The 19585-nt window shown below is 44.2% G+C and overlaps 1 protein-coding gene across 6 annotated transcripts in view; it reads left to right on the top strand.

Moving 5' to 3' along the window:
- CEP112 (centrosomal protein 112) overlaps positions 1–19585 on the top strand; it is a 462320-nt gene that overhangs the window by 425994 nt on the left and 16741 nt on the right. The window contains exon 25 of one of the 6 annotated variants that reach the window (XM_027771160.1): positions 18436–18545. The exons of the other annotated variants lie outside the window; for them this stretch is intronic. Coding sequence (XP_027626961.1) covers positions 18436–18501 — 66 coding nt within the window. The 3' untranslated portion in view covers positions 18502–18545. The remainder of the gene's footprint in view (positions 1–18435; positions 18546–19585) is intronic. 6 annotated transcript variants of the gene reach the window in all.

Raw genomic sequence — 19585 nt, 5'->3', positions numbered from 1 at the left:
TTCCCTACCTCTCCAACATTGTTCTGGCAGGTCCAGCTCACAGCAGCTTTTCAGGCTTTTCTCTCGCCTTTCTATCCTCCATTTTCCCCGTACCCATGCAGGCTCCAATGCTTTCTTTATGGTTTCTTTTTTTTTTTAAGTTATTTTATTTAACTTTTTATTCATTATTTATTCATTTGTTTATTTCAATTTGACCAGAGAGGGACAGAGTGAGAGAGAGAGAGGGAGAGAGAGTGAGAAAGCAAGCCGCCAGGTCCAGGACTTCAACCACGGTCGGCCATGTGGGAATCCAGCGCCTTTAACCACCATGCCACCTGCCGGCAGCCTTCTTTATGGTTTCTAAGCTTGCTTAGGAAGGCCTTCCCTTAATCAAGATTATTAAATACACTCTCTTTTATTTTATTACAGTACTTTCAAGAGGCTTTTTGTTTGTTCGTTTGTTTTTATCTTTAATCCTCCTCGAATTTAGTGTTGTAAATTATGTAAGGTAGGGATTGTGGTGGGCAGAATGGCCTCTGAAGAAGATCCACACTCCCATCCCTGGGATCATGAATATGGACATAACATGACAACGAGACTTGGCAGATGTAATTAAGGTTACTAATCAGTTTCTCTGAAAAAGGGAGATTATGGCAGATTATCCAAGTGGTAGGCCCAGCTCAAACACAAAACTACTTAAGGGCAGAGAAACCGCTTACTAGAGACAGAAGAGATGCAGCAGGAGGGGTGGGGGGCTGTCAGAGAGAGGAATCTTGGGAGAGACCCAGTAGACCATCAGCACTTTAGAGACGGAGGGGACAGTATGATGAAGAACGCAGGCGGCCCGCCAGGGCTGAGGGAGGTTTCTAGCTGACAGCCAGCAAGGAAAAGGGGACCTCAGCCCCAAAGCTACAGGGACTGAATTCTGCCAGCAATCCAGGTGAGCTTCCCAGAGCCTCCAGGTCAGAGCCCAAGCCGGCTGAGACTCACCTTGATTTTGACCTTGTGATACTCATAGCAGAGGAATCAGCTCAGCCCCCTCAGCTTCTGACCTACAGAACTGTCAGGTAATAAATCTTGTTGTTTCAAGCTACCAAATTTGGGTGATTCATCACAATACTGATAGAAAATTAATATAGGACTGCACCTTATTAGTTGTTTTTCCAAAGATAGTGCCAGTTAGTAATAGGATATACTGACTGAGATAAACGGCCCTCATTTTTTTTAAAATAATAAGTCAGCCCCAAGCTTTGTGGTTAGGGAGGCAGGATCTCACATGTCTGACCACATGGTTGGAGTCCCAGACCGAGTAACTTCAAAAACATGCTGGGCGCATGTATGTGTGTATCCAAACCCAAAAGGAGGGAGAAGTGGAGAAGGGATTGAGACGTGATTGTTCCCCATGGGAACATGGGGTGCTTTCTTGCTTCCTCTCTCTTTCCAGTGAGCTCATGCACCCTCCGGCAAATTTAAACAAACAAGCAAACAAAAAAGCCACCTTTGTCAAAAATCAAATTTCCCGTCTACGCATGACTCTGTTTAGGATTTTCCCTTCTTTCCAATTCATCCATTTCCTGTGCCAATATAAGCCATATATCATGGCGCCACACTGCCTGAGTTCAGATCACCAGCCGTGCCACCATTTCTTTGCTATGGAACCTCAAACAAGTTACTTTACTTAATTTGCCTCAGTTCCCCTATTTAGTGTTTTCATTAGAAACTCAGTGCCTTCTTAGCCCTCTCTTCTTATATCTGTCATGAATCTCGTAGACACGGTACAAGATCCTCCCCTCCAAGGTGTAGAATTTCCCGAGGGTCAAAGGACACTTCTCCCCTTATTGCATATTCACACTTCTTCCAGCTTTCCCCTTCTGGAACTCTTTGACTGTAGTCAGGGGTCTCTTTTCTAGGATGTCACCTGTGATCTGACCTCCCACTTCCTGGTGCATGACTACTGTTTTTTCTTCGGCCACCTGCTTGTAGCATTTCCCTTTCTGGCCAGCTGCACACTATTTGTTTTACCCACCCCCTCCTCAGCCAAACAACCCACTGTACAGCTGAGAAATGCATTTCCCTTTAGAAATATTGCTAGGTATTTTTTTTATCTATTTATGTTCTTTCTATATTATATTTATAATCTCTCTCTATTTCTTCCTAATCGTAGGTTATTCTTTTGGGGACAGTGGTGTGGTTCATTCTCCAGGCATTTGCCCTGAGACTGATCTGAGCACCCACCACCCCCACAGCACCCACCAGGGCTCTGTGCAGAGCAGGCGTTCCGCTGCTCCATCAGGGAATTCATGAGTCCATTCCATAGGCTTTGGATTCTGAGTTGGCCGACAGTCACATTTATGATTCTGAAGTAGTGTCTACTTATTTTTCATTCATTTTAAAACCGCTAAATTTTGGCTTAGACATTTCTGACCTTTTTAGTGGAGAGTGCCAAAAATTGTGGCATATATGAAATGATGTTGGTGAATTGTTGCTGGCTCCTCTTCATGTACCATGACATTTAGAAGCATCTAAGTGTGGGGATGGGGATGGGCTGAGGCTAGGGGAGCTTGAAGGATGCCCTTTGGGTACTTTTTGGCATTCTGCTTCCAAGCATGTGACAAATAATGGTGAAGGTTGTTGCATCTGTGTGTGTATAAGGATGTTGCCAGCACAGAGAAAATTTCCAGAGAACTTTAATTATGTTTTAAAGAATTATTTTAACTTTATCTATTTATTTATTTTGTTTTCATTTGACCAGAGAGGGACAGAGAGAGAGAAAGTGAGAAAGAAGCCACCAGGCCCAGGACTCGAACTGTAGTCAGCCATGGGAGTCCAGTGTCCCTAACTACCACACCACCTGCTGGCCCCAGAATTTTAATTATGTTTTGAAAACTACAACTAGTTATAAAAATATGTGGAAAGCAACAGAACCCTTTTAAAAGTGGAAATCTGCCTGGTAGGAAATCCTTACTATGTTATCTAGGCAACTCTTAGAATATAAATGACAGACTGTGAAAGTTTTAGGTCCTCTGTTAAGTATCAGTAAACCTCTAAGAAGATGTGCCTCACTGAAGGGAGAAATAAGTTACTTTTAACAAGAGAAAGAACTTATTTATTTAGCTAACATTTATTGAAGACCTACTATGTGCTAGGCTCCATTGGGCCTGGATTACAAGATAAGTGAGAGAGTCACTTCCTGAAGAAGCGCAGAACCAAGTGGGCGAGATTCCTAAAGATAGCTTGCACTGACTTCTTGACTTGTCATAGTCCTATTTATCCTCCTTTTTTTTTTTCTTGTAGATTTTTGCAGTAGTGCTTATGAGCTCACCAGAGAGAGACAGACTGAGACAGTGAGAGGGAAAGTGAGAAATCACCCCCCTGGGGTGGATGGCCATGCTGCAATGCCTTCTCCTTCATTCTTCTGGAATTTTGTGTACTCACACACATACCAGCATTATTTTCAAGTCGCTGGGTTTGGGATGTGAACTGTGGTCAGCCATGGGAAAGCCCAGCACCTTAACCACCATGCCTCCTGCTGGCCCTCCTCTTCCTTTTTTAGATCCCACTTTTTCCATCTTCTTTTACGGATTTTTTTTTTTTTTTTTGGAGAGATTTTCACTGTAGGGCACGTGCGCTCGCCAGACAGACAGAGAGAGACATAGAGACAGAAAGTGAGAAATCACCCCCCCAGGGGGGATGGTCACGCCGCAATCCCTTCTCCTCCATTCTCCTCTCGGGATCTTGGGCACGCACGCACACGCGCCCGGCGTGAGTTTTAAGCCACCGGGTCCAGGACACGAACCGCGGTCGACTACGTGGGAGTCCAGCGACATAGCCATTACGCTAACTGCTGGTTCCCTTCTTATTTGGATTTTGACCTTCCCTTACTGGCAGGTAGCCTCTGTTATCTGGTCTCTTATCTCTGCTTCTGCCAGCTCTACAACCTCTCCCTCTCAGTGATGCCTCTCCTTCGTTGCAGTGATTCCGATTTCCCTTCCTAGTTCCTACCTCTTCCTCAAACTCAAACCTTGCATTTATACCCATGTGACAGAACATGCATCTCAGGCAGATACAGCAGACCCTAAGTCTAAAACCAAACGGCCTTTAGAAAAGAGAGATTGGTCATGAATACTAGGCGATGGTGATAAAGGTAGCCTTAACACCAGGCAAAGTCAAACCAGTAGTGTGATTTCATTAGAGCTTTTCTTCTCCCAAAATATTTCTCCTTCCTACTGAAAACTGACATTGTTGGGACAGAAATGCCAGGTATCTGGGACCAGAACTTTCATTTTCAATTAGAGACTTTCTAATGCAAGTTACCCCTTGAAATGATCACACATCAAAGATTTTTACAGAAAGAAAGTTGGCTAGGAGAGCAAGAAGAAAACTGTGAAACCTGGAATATCAGAAGAGAATGCGGAAGAGAGCAAGATTCTGTGAGTAAATAACAGAGAAAGGAGAGCCAAAGGTACCAATGGCAGGCATCATTTGATGACATTGCCAAGTGCTGGATGGCCTGTCAAAAACAGCCCGTCAAGGCCTGTCTGGCTAAAAGAGTGACATGAACTCTTAGAGCAAATCAGTGATCCTGAGCTGAGAGGATAGAAACCATCCAAATGATAACACAAACAGAGGAAAGGAAGCTGCATATTCCATCTGAAGAAGACTATGCTTCGTGGTTGTCACAGCACACTTTCCTGCCTCAGTTGGTGTAATCCCAGGAATGTTGCTTTCCAAAAAGCCATGTCCAGTCAGGTGGTTTGAGCATTTTCTCTGCCGTTGTGGTTATGAGTTATATAGAGTTCTAGTGCATAACTGTAGAGGATTTTCCAGGTGGAGGCTCTGAGTTATGAAAAGGAAAATGCTGAAATACAAGTCACTGGGATAATAAGCTCTCTTGGATGAGGGTAGAAAGTTCCTGATTTAGCGCCGAAGGCTTAACACAAACATGCAGCAGCTCAGCATACTGAGGGCCCTGTGGATTAGTCAAAGAACAAGGCATGGACATTTTCTTCTTTTTTAATTATTTATTTTATTTTATTTATTTATTCATTTATCTTAATTTGACCAGAGAGAGGGAGAGATAGAAAGTGAGAAAGGAAGCCACATCTGGAACTCCAACCATGGTTGGCCATGTTAGTGTCCAGCGCCTTAACCACCACACCACCTGCTGGTCCCAAACTGGCATGGGTGTTTTCAATGTGTAAATTTTTTACAGGCTAAAAACAAACAAAACCAACAACAACAAAACAATTGGCCTTGTCACTAACTTTTAGCTTATTAGAATTGGATGAGTCCCCTGAGAAGAGCATGTGTGGGAGTGTCACAGGGGTTGGCCACACCGAGAGGAACAAGGGTAGCCACTGCACAACGTACTGAACTGCTAAGCTTCCATGGATTCTACAATGGCCACGTGATGGCGTATCTTGTTCCTCATGGTTCTAGAAGTCCAGAGTATCCTCAGTATCCAAATATTACATGGTAATCTTAACCATGTTTCTATTTTTGTCTAACCAGATGTGAGACATTTAAAATATGCCAGTACCTAAAATTAACAACTACCTTAAAATACTGTCACTGCTCATCTTAGCCTCTATGAACGCCCAACCAACAGACTTTTTTTTTCCCACGAGAGTAGGAATGCTTTTAAATCCCTATGTCCCTGGGGCCAGCAGGTGGCATTGGTGGTTAAGGTGCTAGATTCCCACATGGCTAACCACAGTTCAAGTTCTGGACCTGGCAGCTTTAAAATCATGCTGGGTGTGTGTGCATGCATACCCAAAAGTCCAAGAAGAGAAGGGATTGCAGCATGACCATTACCCCTCTGGAGGGTGATTTCTCACTTGCCTTCTCACTGTCTCTCTGGCAAGCATACATGCCCTGTGGTAAAAACCTAAAAGAGAGAGAGAGAGAGAAGTAAACTGTATTTCTAATACAATAAATTATGGAGGTACAAGCAAAAGGAGTATAAGACTTTTTTTCTTTCTACTACATTTGTAGGACAACCATAGTTTTAGTCAACCCTGTAACAGATACAAACTCAGGAAATGTCATTTTCTCCCCTACTCCATTGTCCTGAAATTCTGATTTCTCTCTGTAATTCCTTGGGCTCCTTTGGTTCCCTGGATATTTTCCCAAGCTTGTTTGACCATTAGCCTTCTGGACTTCTGGGTTTAAGTACTGTCAGATCAGATTTAAATCACGTGTTAAGGCTTGGTGGGTCCATCATTGTCCTCAACTTAAGAAGCATTATAGAGGTCATGACTTTGCTGCAAAGAAGGTGGCACTAATCCTTCGCTTTATACAAGGGACGCTGCGGCATGCATTACACCACAAGGGCCGGCCCCGCCAGCACAAGGCCCAGAGAGCCAGCCGTGTGCTTGCTTCCTCTGCACGCCCTGTGTCCATCCAGGGATAGTGCAAAACCAGATGTAAATGATTTTTCAAATCCTCCTCTGACTTAACATTACATTTCCCTTAGACCAGATGCCAGTGTTTAAATAATATCCTGAAGGATCCAAAGAGCAGAAATTACTCATTGCATTTCATTCATACAAAATCTGAAATAACGGGGAAAAAAGTACAAAGCAACCGAAGTACCTTGAATATGCCTTGCCAGAACCTAATTTGGAAAGAATATTGCCTTACTTACGAAAGCTCGAGAGTGATGTGCTCCTTTTATTTAATTATCAGTTGAACTTCCCATTATTTATTAGTGCTTTTTAGGAAAAACAAAACCGAACCATTATCATTTATTCTGCAAAGCTGCTTGGTTATGTTTTCAGGAGATTGAGCAACGTTTGTTTTAAAGTGGTTCAGTCCTGTACTCACTTCCATTACTTATTTTATTGATGTATACCTTGTTCTCTGCAATTATTACTTGGATGGCTTGCCTCAACTACGACACACAGCAGTAACTAAACCCCTTGTCTCTATAATGCTCCCTGGGTATTACCAAAAGCTTTACAAGGGCAGGGGCCATTGGACCCTGAATTATATCAGGGTCAGTCATTAGCAGATCATTTGCAATATTGGCTGTGAGTGCATAGATGTCCGGGAAGATAGACATTGTATGAGACCTGCTTCCCGCACAACTTGGAAAAACAACCAGTAAAAGGCTTACTAGCAGTGGAGAAGGTCCACTGAGGTTAAGCAGCATGAATTTGTAGTTGGTAGTTGGCCCTATCAAAATCGTGTGCGTGTCTCTGTGTGTGTTTCATTGCTGTTCACTTTCTGCAGCAGCAAAAGAGAGCCGAGGGGTGAAGTAAGCAGGTAGCAGGGTGTACCCAGAGTAGGGGTTTGGCCAAGAAGACCCAGCCATATAAGATTTAGTGTTTAAACTCTAGGTTAAGTCAGCAAGAGACTACACAAGGAAACTCAGCCAGTTCAAGAAGTACAGGACTTGTGAGTGACTAGAACCATACCCAAACTGTGGACTAGGCGAATTATCTGGAGATGTGGAAGTCAATTTGGGGGCTAAGGTACATGTCACTACCCTAAGTCCAGCCCAACCAGTAGAGTATGACAGAGTTTACATCCAGTGGCCCTCATTACCTCACTGGGTGACAGCACACAGGGATAGCACATAGGGTGCCAAGTCTGACATGGAATCTCGGCCCCAAATACTCTATTAGAAATAACTAACCAAATTCCAAAGAAACTCAACTGATTTAAACAGTAAGGAGAACTTTTTGGTTTATGTGACTGAGAAGTGGTATTGGCTGCAAGGCAGGTTTAATCCAATAGCTCATATTGTACAACCGAAAGCCAGTCTTTCTCTCTCCATTGTTTACCTCGGTTTCCTTGTTGTTAGCTCCATTCTCTGCAAGTTTTCCCCCTCATGGATGCAGGATAAATATTAACAGTTCCTGGATCTATATTTCCAGGTTCAAATCAACAGAACGGAGAGAGTTCCCTTCCATGGCAGCTCTTGCGGAAGTTCTAGGCTCCTATTGGTTGGCCTTGAGCTCGAATTCTAGAAGGGACCTAGAGGGAAAAGGCAGAAGTTCATTCATATAAAGGGGGTTAATGAAGCAAGCCTACCACTGGGTCCCAAGGCCACTGCACCTGGGTCTCCAAGAATAAGAAAAACCCAGTTGTCTCCAACTGCTAAACTGAAACTATTTAATAATGTACCTGTCACCCTTTCTCACATCAGTCTCAGGGCTGAACTTACACGTGAAAAGGAGGCCGGTGACACAAGCCAAGAAAAACCATAGTGTAGAAATGGAAATTATTGAAATTGTGTTTGCATGAGCTATTGTTTGTCCTTCCTTTTCCCCTACAAATTCATACACTGAAGCCTGAGCCCCCAGTGTGATGGTATTTGGAGATGGGACCTTTGGGAGGTAATTAGGTAATGGTGGTGGAGCTTTTATAATGAGATTAGAGTTCGTACAAGTAAAGACATAAGAAAAATCTCACTCTCTCTGTCATGTGAGGATATGGCCATCTGCAAGTGAGGAGGAGAGCTGAAACCCAACCTTGTTGGCACCTCAATCTTGGATTTTCTAACCTCCAGAACTGTGAGAAATAGTATTTGTTATTTGAGTCACCTAGCCTATGGTATTTTCTAATAGCAACCCAAGGCAGATGGGAACCAAGAAACCAAAGATATCAAGATAGTTCATTTGGGGGGTCGGGTGGGAGCAGCAGATGGTGTAGCAGTTAAGTCACTGGACTCCCATATGACCCACCATAGTCCTGTCCCAGACCCATTGACTGAAAAATAAGGCCAGGGGCTTGTGAGTGCATGCCCAAGATCCCAGGAGGAGAATGTAAGACAAGAGATTGCAACATGGCCGTCCCCCTTGGGGAATGATTTCTCATTTTCTCTCTCTCTGTCTCTGTCCCTCTGTCTGGCAAGCACAGGTACCCTAAGGCAAAAACCTCTTAAGAAAAAAAAAAGTTCATTGGGGACATTAAATACTTGACCATATTAGCAGAATTGAGAGGAAGACTGCTAGAAACCTTGACAATATCTATCTTGGAATCCTAATTACCTTGGGTTTGGATGGAATAGTCTCTTTTTAGCTGCTTCCAGTATCTGAGTAATCTTTCTAAAATACCTCTGTCTTCATGTTATTCACCTACTCAAAAAAAAAAAAAAAAGACTGGCTCCCATTCAATTATTGGACTTCTCTGCCAGATTGTTAAGGTTCTCTGCAGCCTGGGTTAATTGACTGTCCAATATTATTGCTAAGCATTCCTCAGCATCCCAGTCAGGCCCTCAGATAAGCAGGTTCTCACTCCCATACCAGTCATGCTCATTTTTGCCTTGGCTCTGCTTTTTCCTTCACTTAGAATCTCCTTTCAGCAAACTTCTGCCCCTCCCACTGCTACTCAACTTTGGGAGCATAGTTCAAGACTCACCACCTCCCACAGACCTTCCCAAACAATTCAATGCCCAACAATCCTTTCCTTTTCCCCAATTTCTATTATACTCAGTTTTCCCATAGCTGGATGTGTGAGTTTATTCTCTTGCCCAACATAATGGGAATTCCATAAAGACTGGGCTTGCTTCTTCTTTCGTGGTCTTCACAGGGCATGGCCCAGTTCTGGTAAACTCGTAAATGTCCACGATTGGTCCAGAGAGCCAAAGAGGGAGTCTCTGGTGTAAGTGCAGGTGTCCATTCTGTACCTGCTCTGAGCTGCTTCCTGTGGCAGCTCCATGATCCTCAGAGTTTCCCACCCAACCACCCAGCAGTCTCTACCACTGCGTCGGCTCAGACTAGCTTAAATTAGGAGGTAGAAGGTGCTCCTGAAATCCTTAGATGTCAGTTTAAAGGTGTCTTTGCCTGACTCATCACCCTTCTATACCTTGCACCTAATTCTCATAGAGCCACACTAGCCACTCTCCTTTCTCTCCTAGACTTCCTGCCATTACTGTGTGTGATCAGGAAACTAAGCTGAGCTACCTCACATGTAGACTAAATAAAAAGTCTCCGACTAGTCCTCTAAAAGTGTCCATTCCATCAAACCTTTACTTTGCCTCTAAGTACATGTAAAGTATTTACTAACCTGAGTTCACAATACAACAGCCCTTGTATTTCCAAAGTCACTGTGACAAACATCACATAAGGCACTTTTAAGTACAAGGCCTTGGGCTCACCTCTCTCGGTATTTAAAAATCTTCCTAAGGCCAGGAGGAAGCAAGGTTAATTTAGCTCATTAAAATGAAGGAGGGGGAAAAAAAGATTTTCTCAATGCTGGAAAAAAAAAGAAGTTAGCATAATGCAAGATAAAATAGTATGCTTATCCTCAAAATCTTAGACTTTCTACTGCCAATGTCGGTTTTACATACATGGCAAGATAAAGAGAGAATGAAATTGCACTGGAGTCGTAAGTTACCAACTCCGCTCTCAGGCTGCACAGAAAGATCCTTCTGATAGTAGCCCCTGACAGTTGGAAATAAAACGAAAACAAACCCTCTAGGACTCTCTCTGAGTAAGAAAAGATACCTTTTCAATTTGTTTTCACTTATAAATGAGATAGTTGAAATTTTTACCATAATGTATATTACCTTGTAGGCTAATAGACATGAAGAATAACATTCATCATAATATCAAAACACAAATTAATTAAATTAATTTTAAATACTGAGTTTTCTGTGCTATTGGAAAAAAAGAAAAAAAAAAAAAAACGGTCCCACCACAGCCCTCAGTCACCTGTGATTACTGGGAGCTTTTTTCTTTGTAGCTTTATTCTCCACCATGAATTCTTTTCAGACATCATCAGAATATGTTTCTAGATTTTAGTACATTTTTAATATTAAAGAAATGCCTTCAACTGAAAGAACAAAATCTTCCTGCTCTTTATTTGACCTTTGTTGGTTTGATGTGTTTTAAAAAAGATCTGGGCAACGGTTTTATAAAGAATGCACTGAAACATTCCTGAAAGAGCACACGAGTGAAAATAATCATGAAAAAAAGATTAGAAGATGAAGCCTCTTGCTCAATCAACACAGCTACTGCTCTCCCCTACAGTTTCTTAAGGTTGCATCAGTTTTAAGTCAAGAACAATGTGCTTATCTTTTTAAAAGATACTTTCATGTAACTGCGGGGTTTTTTATCCCTATAGGGTGCACTTGCCAAAGAGACAGAGGAAAAAGAGGGAAGTGAGAAAGCACCCCCAGAAAGAATGTCAAGGTCACTACCTCTCCTCCATCCTCCTCTTGGGATTTTGGGCATGCATGCACACATGCACAGTATGTTTTTCAAGCTGCCAAGTTCAGGACTCAAACCACAAAGTTAGTCATGTGAGATCCAGCTGCCTTATCCACCATGCCACCAGCTGGTCTGTAACTATGCATTTTTAGTTTGCTTATTTCTCCATGAGCAGAAGAGAGACAGAGAAAGACAGAGAGTCAGGCATCCCACAGGGGGCTCCTCACACCACAATCCATCCCCATTCTCAGCCGTCCCTGGACATGGGCACATGGTGCCTGGCATACTCAGGGAGGCCTCCTGCTGCAAACTCTGACACAGGTCAGCCTGGCCTTTTACACTGTGCCACCATCCAGCCCTGTGTCACTGTTTCTTACAGAAGTTACGCTTTCATGTATGTCTAAGTGACCAAGTCAAGTAATATTCACCAGTCTTTCTGATTTGTAAAAGTCGAGACCCCATCTCTGTTAAAAAGCAGGAAGGGAACCGCCAGTTGGCCATCATTTCTCCAGAGCAGGTGTAGCGCCAGTGAAGTGAGCCCAGATCTGCGTGGTTGGGTATATTCTGCTTCATGCAAACTCCATCCTACAGAAGTTGGCAAAAATGCCTTTACATTGGAAAAAAGAATCCATTTAATGTATTTCACCTTCAAAGAAATAATGATTTCATTTTATTTACCTTTTTTTGAAGTTTCTTTTATTCACGAGAGACAGGCATCCTCAACAAGGTCTCCTGCTGCCATCCTCCCTCAGCCTTCCCAGCTGACCTGCGCACTGCGCACTGCACACCTAGCACACACGCCCAGCACGTATGGAGCAACCTGGCAGCTCGACCTCCACACTCCATGGGGCTCCAGCTTCATGGCGTGGCTTACCACTGCTGCACCACCACAGCCGGGCATTAATTTACCTTTTAAATATCAATGACTTCCACTTCAGCATGGACCTTACCCTCAGGGAACCCATCCTTTAATCGGAGAACAGTGTGTACACCAATGACTATGTTAAATGACAGTGAAGTAAAATCAGAGGCTTGGGGTAAGGAAGATCTAGATAAGAGTCCTAGCCCAGGTACTAATTAGCTGTGCGTCTTGCTGTAGGTAAGATAGTAACTTCTCTAAGCCTATTTCTTCTTATGCAAATAACCATAAAGGTACCGTATAGGATTTGTTGGGGAGGTTCAGTGCAATATAATATATGCAGAAAGTGCAATATGGTGCATGGTACGTGGAGAACACTCAGTAGATGTCAGTCATTATCCCAACAATAATAACATCAGATGCACAAAGCACCTAGGTATTTTAGTGGAGGGTGCAGTCTCCTGACTCCAAGGCTCAGGGCAGGTGTCCTGGAGAACATAGTGCGTGAGAATGGACAAGAGTTCTCCAGCTAGTTAGGAGAAATGAAGGGTAGAAATGAAGCACCGGCCACTGCAAAAGCCTGAGGGACAAAATGACGTGGGACTCATAGGGGACTGTCAAGTTGTTACTGGAGCACAGCGTCCTGGAAAGCCAGGCTAAGATCATATGAGGAGGCTCTTAGAGGATCTATACCAAGGAGGTTTCACTTCATCTGTTGGTGAAAGAAGTCACTAAAGTATTTTTATATGAGAATGGGACAGGAGTGAAATGACCAGATCTGCATTTCAGAGAACTAAGGAACAGTGTGGAGAATTAACTGAACAAAGAAGAAACTGTTAATAGAAGTGTGGGGGCCAGAAGGTGGTGTGGTGGTTAAGGGCGTTGTACTCCCACATGACTAACCACAGTTCAAGTCCTGGACCTGGTGACTTGCTTTTGGTGACTTGCTTGCTCGCTCGCTCGCTCTCTCTCTCTCTCCCCCTCACTCCCTACCTCCCTCCCTCCCTGGTCAAATTAAAAACATAATAATAAAGTTAAATGAAATAATTCTTAAAAATATATATATAGTGGGATAACTACATTAGGTTTCTCTTTCTGTACTTGACATTGGGATATGTTAGTCTCGAGCCAGCTGAGTTTCTCCATCGTTTTTAAAATAAAGGCCACATGCCTTGGCTTAACCTTCGACGTTCTGACCACATCATCTCAACCTGTGTCCTTCATCACCTGCTCGTCCCACGACCTCCATCCACACCCAGCCCTTCGAGCATGTCACATGTGGTCTCCTCCACTTTTCCTGCTCTTCTCTCAGCCAGCAGTTTCTTCTCGCTCTCATCCATCTAGAAGGTTCCTAATCATTCTGCAACATCCAAGTCAAATCTCTTTACCTCTGTAAAGACCTCCATTGTCCCACTTAGAAGTTATTGATCTCTCCTGTTCCCTTCCTTGGCCCGTTACATGCCGATTATGTACTTATATAGCTCCTTTCACATCTGATGTAAGAAGTGTAAGCTTTTTTCTTTCAGAAAGCCTAAATGAAGTCTTTTGATAAAATCACTCTCCCTAACTTTTAATTGAATGAAAATTCCTTTTCTCTCTGCTGTGTAAAGGTGAACAGCTCATGAATTTAGTCAGTGGCTGTTTACAATGGTGTTTTGAAATTGTCTGCTGTGAGGTTGTGGGGTCTCTGTTCCCATTAGTTGGGAGGTAAGGGGATTCATGCACAGAATCCTCATTAGCGTTAATTGGAGCTGCCTAAGTAAACCCTGAGTGCACTGTGGGACAACGACCGCCTTTGTATTCCTGTTTGTGTTTTGTATAGAATACCGTATCTGGCAAGACATGCCTTCTCAAACACAAGGAGATAATTGGTACTTCGAGGGAGCGGTTTAACTTATTTATAATTGTCAAGACTTTCAATATGCAGAAAAGAAAGAGCAGTCCGCGCTTGCCTCTTTTGAGAAATGCCCTCAAACCAGGTACAATTTCTGACTGAATCAGATTTTTCAATGATACTCAGCTGAAGGTTAGATGTAGGTCTTTTATTATACATTTTGTTTTAAAATAAGAAACTTGTTTATCAACAAACTAATCCCTTCTTAAACTCCTTTTATTTGTGCACTGCTGCCCACCAGAGTCTCTTACGACCAGCGTGTACCTGTGTCTCCGTTTCCCATGTGGGGATGATATCACCGTATTCACCATGTCTATGTGATAGGGAAGGTCTGGTCTGGTCTCCTTGCTATTGGCCTCCCCAGCATCTGACACCCCCCTGCTCCCCTTCCTTTGTAAAACCCATGACCCTGCTCCCCACTTTTCTGACTTTCATCTCACCTCTCTGGCCATTCCAGACCTTTTTCTCCTGCCACTTCCTTCTCCTTCATCCCAAATGTGGTATCCCTTACGGAGGAGATTCCTACTCTCTCTTCCCCTTCAGAGAGTTCTTCCCTTCTTTCTTTTTCTCTTTTTTTGAAAGAAAGATTTTTGCAGGGGATCAGCAGTTAGTGTAATGGCTGTGTTGCTGAACTCCCATGTAGTCGACTGCAGTTTGAATCCCGGACCCAGTGGCTTAAACTCACACCAGGCGCGTGTGCGTGCGTGCCCAAGATCCCAAGAGGAGAATGAAGGAGAAGGGATTGCGGCATGGCCATCTCCCCTGGGAGGTGATTTCTTGCTTTCTATCTCTCTGTCTCTCTGTCTTTCTGGTGAGCGCACGTGCCTTATAGCAAAAAAAAGAAAAAAAGAAAAAACTCTCCCATAAAAAAAGAAAGATTTTTGCTCCAGAGCGCATGCATTCACCAGAGAGAGACAGAGAAAGACAGACAGAGAGAGAGGGAGAGAAAGTGAGAAATTATTTCACGGGGAGGATGGTCATGCTGCAATCCCTTCCCCCCCATTCTACTCTTGGGATTTTGGACGCACACACACACATGCCAGTGTGAGTTTTAAGCTGCCCTGTCCAGGACTCAAACCATGATTGACTACGTGGGAGTTCCACCAACATAACCATTATGTCATCTGCTGATCCCAAAAGCTTTTCCATTCTATGGCTTCGAATTCCTCTCCTGGTACATGACTGATTCTTAGGCTTTCTTTATGAACTCCACTCCCATATGTCTCCCCAGCACCTCAAACTATATAAATGAAAACCCAGAACATTCCTTTTTTTTTTCCATCCATACCCAGACCAAATGCCTTTGCCCACTGCCCTCTCTCTATAGTAACATCACCCTTCTAGGCATGTGGCTGAAGGCATGAATTGTCACTTAATGCCTCCCCTCTGTTCTACAAGCAGTTAGGTCGTTGTCAACTTCTGTCCTGTGACCTTCCCACAGCTGTCACCACCAGCCAGGAGCTCTCTCTCTCCTCACTCCAGCAGCTCCCAGCTGAGTCACTGACGCACTGACTCCCTTCATCCAAGGCTGTCTTTTCTCCTGAGAGTCCTTCCCTGTATTTCCAGGTTAATCACTTACTTCCTCTACCTTTCAGGAGTGGGCACAATGCAGGGTGCAAAGTCAGGTTTCAGTCCTGGTTCTAGTAAGTTTTCACTGCAAGTCTGTGTCCTCCTTTATGAAGAAGGTATCTCCTGACTTTTATGTAAGGATGAAATCGAATCTTCATAATATGCCCAAGGTTATGTGTCAGTGCTCGATTGGTATCTGGCAAACATCAGGTGCTCTCAGCTGTGGGGTTTTTCCGCTTTCCCTATTTTCTACTGCATTCGATTTAGACTTGTTGGCATGGTGTTTACTCTCAGCGGTTTCAAGGTCCCGCCTATCTATCCAACCGCAACTTTCGTCCAGTCACTCGTTAAATCGTGCCCCCTCTACTCTACTGTACAAAGAGGGACTCCAGCCCCATCGGCCTTACTGACAGCAGCCTTCCTCGGAGTCTTCTTGGGTCTTTCATTAACAAAGCCAATAAAGAAAGAGTCCAAGAGTCTCCCCACCCCACCTGCTTTAGTTGGAGGTTTGGTCCTCCATTGATGGAAACTGCCTTTTCAGGAAGTCTGGTTCCAGCCAAAAAGGGCTAGTCACCCTCTTTGTAAAGACGATCAGATATCGTAAATAGAAGTGAAAATCACCCTGTCCCTTCTCCGGGTTTTGTTTTTTCTAAATCCTCTCAGAGCCGAACCTTGTAAAATAGAAAAGATGCTTCCTCCTGACTCAGATAAACTTTGCCCTCCAAGTGTGCGTTTTCTTCAGCACATAATTCCCCAGACGTTCCACATTTAGCCTTCTCATCCCATGTCTATTCAGTAGCTGTACTTACCATCCTTGAAGACCTACGTCAGTCCTTTGAAGGAGAGGACTACTCACAGTATTTATCAACCTAAGCAAATTTTAAAATATTAGCAATGATAGTGTTAGGAAGAAAAGCATTAGAAAAGAAACCCAAAAGTGTATGTTCTAGAAAGCAAGGAGCTAGTGTTTAATTTCAGAAGAAATCCAAGTATGAGTCATATACCGTCGTAGCCCTGTAGAAAGTGAATAGCGAGTCAAGGGGAAGGAGCAAGGAGGAGGGGACAGAGCATGGATGAAACGAACTCCCCTCCTCCAGGGTGAATCTCTAAGATCCTTTTGATCTCAGCAGCCCTGTAGGCCCTGGTGTTTGCTCCGACTTTCTCAGCTTTGAAGCTGGCCTACTTATTAATAGCCACTGTGCTGATTAAGAACTGCAATACCATGATGACAGAATCTTCTCTTTGTATTTAGAGGGAGCTTTTATGATTAGTTTGCCCTAGACAGTCTGAAGATCCTGTCATTTTAAGACCAAAACTGACTGAATACCAATAGCATGTACTCTGAGGTCTTGATTCGTTCATTCAGCTGCAAGTGCTCATAGGGTTTCTGCCATGAGCCCAGCACCATGCTGAATGCTGGGGCTGCAGCAGTCAGCACAACCCTGCAGTCCCTCCCTTGTGGAGCGCACAGTCAAGTGCAGGGGCCAGCCAACTTTCTATAAGAGGCCCGGTAACAAATAACTCCAGGCTCGTCGGCCATTGGGTATGTCATGACTACTCCATTTGTCATTGTCCTGAGAAAGCAGCCATGGGCCAATAAGCCCACAAATGAGCATCACTGTTCCCGAGAAACTTTGCAAAGCAGGCAGTAGGCAGATCTGCAGCCTGAATTTGCTGACCCCTGGGCTAATGGATGCAACACACATGAATGCAAGTGACTATTTTGTATATTCTATATTGCTTTGCTACAAATCATACTGGTTGCAAGTACCAGAAAATCCAAACCAAACTGAAAGTTCTAAGGACAGGGTTCACTCCAGGTACAGCTTGATGAAGGGTCCAGTTTCTCTCTCTCCAGTTCTCAACCCTTTTTCCTCTGTACTGGCACCACTCTCAGCCCAGTTCTCACTCCATGGTGGCAGGACAGCTGTCATCATTCCAGAAGGGCACGCCCAGGGAGAAGTCAGGTGGGTGAGAACAAGTCTGCCTCCTACAGCTCTCAGCCACTCTGGTCACCTGGACTTAGATCAGGTTCTCAGGCCCTTTGCAATCATGGCACCAGAAGATGTGATATGATGACTGGCGTAGGCTCCTGTCCTTTGGGGTAGGACAAGAGGGTGGGAGAGGGGTGGATCCCAATGACTAGAAGGCTAGGGAATGAGTGCTGAGCGCATGATGAAGAATGCTGAGTGAACGCTGCAATCAATGCGCGAATGAACGGTGTGAAGGGATTTTCCATCCCATGTAGCTTGTGAAATTCTACGTCAGGATCACCTAAGGCCACATTTATCTATGGGAGCTCTGTAATATCATTTCAGCTTTTCCATCTCCACCAGGAAGTGTACAAAATATTGTCCAAATTTTCATATTCACATATGTTTATTCATGTCTCAGTTGTATTAGATATTTAAGTTTGATTCATGAATGGATTTGGACAATTCATTGGTTATTTTCTGGCCTTTGTCTTACTCATTCCCTACCTTTTCTCTGGGTGTTAACCCTTAAAAGTGACTTACTAGGCCTTTGTTTTCTTTTTGGTACGAGGGGATCTTTTGAAATAACTGAAGCTGAACTTAGAGCATCTAAACCTAATTAAAGTGCTAGGTTTGAACCATTCTCTCATTCTGAATTCACCATTCTCTCCAAAGGATCAGAAACTATTCCTTCTTTCTAAAAACATAGTATAACCTTCTTTGGAAACTAGTTCATGCTGCCCTTCGAACAATGGAGGTCAGCAGCTGTTAACCAGGCGCCCCTTTCCCTAAAGCTCCAGGCCCTTGCAAGGGCAGGCAGGCTTCACTCTCCCGGGGAAAATGGGCCCTCTGAGCAGGGCTTGAGGCTCCCATGGCGCTCAGAGTCAGCCTGACTCCAGCAGACTGAAGAGCCCTTAGACAGAACCAGAGAGAGGGAAATGAATATTCTGAATATTGTCAAGAAAATTACGGCTACTTTTAGGTCTCCACTTTCTATTTCAGAATCAGTGCAGCATGCCGTGCTGCGGGAGCACCTTCCTTACAGTGGCTCTCCGGCAGTTGCTGTAGCAACACACAGTACCTTCACCTGCAGACCGCAATGTCAGAAGGCGGTGCGTTTCCTCAGCCACACTTGGCACTTTTTTTTATTATTTTGCATCACCTTTTACTACTATTTCTTTCATTCTTATTCTTTAAACTAGAAAATCAAACTTGTAAGTCCTACATACTTGCTGTCCTGAAAAACCTTTGCAAAAACTGTTTGCTACACAAATGCGTGTCCTCAGAAGCATCCTCTGCCTCTGCTCCTGTCACATCTGGTGCCTCCCAGCAAACCTCCTGAGCCTGCTCCTGTCCACCCCTTACCTCCCTTCACAAGCCCCACACTCTCTTCCTACTCCAGACCACCTCCTGCAGTGCCACCTCGTCCACCTCCTGCAGAGGGCGCACAGTGCCCCTCAGTTTCCCCTCATTCTCCTTCCTCTCCTCCTGCCCCAAACCTCCCAGCCTGTCAGGGCATTCAGCTAAGCCAGGTGTTAGGAGGACTGGTTTGGAATAAAGTAATCCCCATGCGTCAGGTATCTGTTCATTTCCCTTAGCTCTTCCATATACTCCTGGCTGGTAGGAATCCAAGCTAGATGGAGAGAGAGTTTGGGGCTGAGATCCTTTTAAATGAGGTCAGTTAGCGTGGAGCAGTGTGTCCCCACCTATGCACCAGGGTCCCTGGCCAGGACCTGAGACAGTCACACGCACATGCCGTGATGAAGGTCGTGCCTCCCCTGCCCCACTAGATCCCTCTATGGAAGCCCTGCTCTCTAGTGTGATGGCCTCACGGAGGTAATTAGGTCTAGATGAGGTCCTCACAGTGGAGCCCCCAACATGAGATTAATGCCTTTTTAAAAAGAGAGAAACCAGAGCTTACTTTCTCTGTGTTTGCACCAGAGAAAGGTCATCTGGGGACATGCGCAGGAAGAGAGCCCTCACCAAGAGGCTGACCACACTGGCACCCTGATCGTGGACTTTCTGCCTCGGGACAATGAGAAGTAACTGTGATTTAAGCCCCCTCGTCTGTGGTATTTGTTTTAGCATCCAAGCTAAGACACATACCAGCCATTATTGATAGCTTGGGTAAATAAGTGCTACTGTTTCTCGA

This window comes from Tupaia chinensis, unplaced genomic scaffold (genome assembly GCF_000334495.1).
Source record: "Tupaia chinensis unplaced genomic scaffold, TupChi_1.0 Scaffold000187_1, whole genome shotgun sequence".
Taxonomy (NCBI): domain Eukaryota; kingdom Metazoa; phylum Chordata; class Mammalia; order Scandentia; family Tupaiidae; genus Tupaia; species Tupaia belangeri.
The sequence above is the reverse complement of the archived record's forward strand: the minus strand, read 5'-3'. Positions and strand labels throughout refer to the sequence as shown.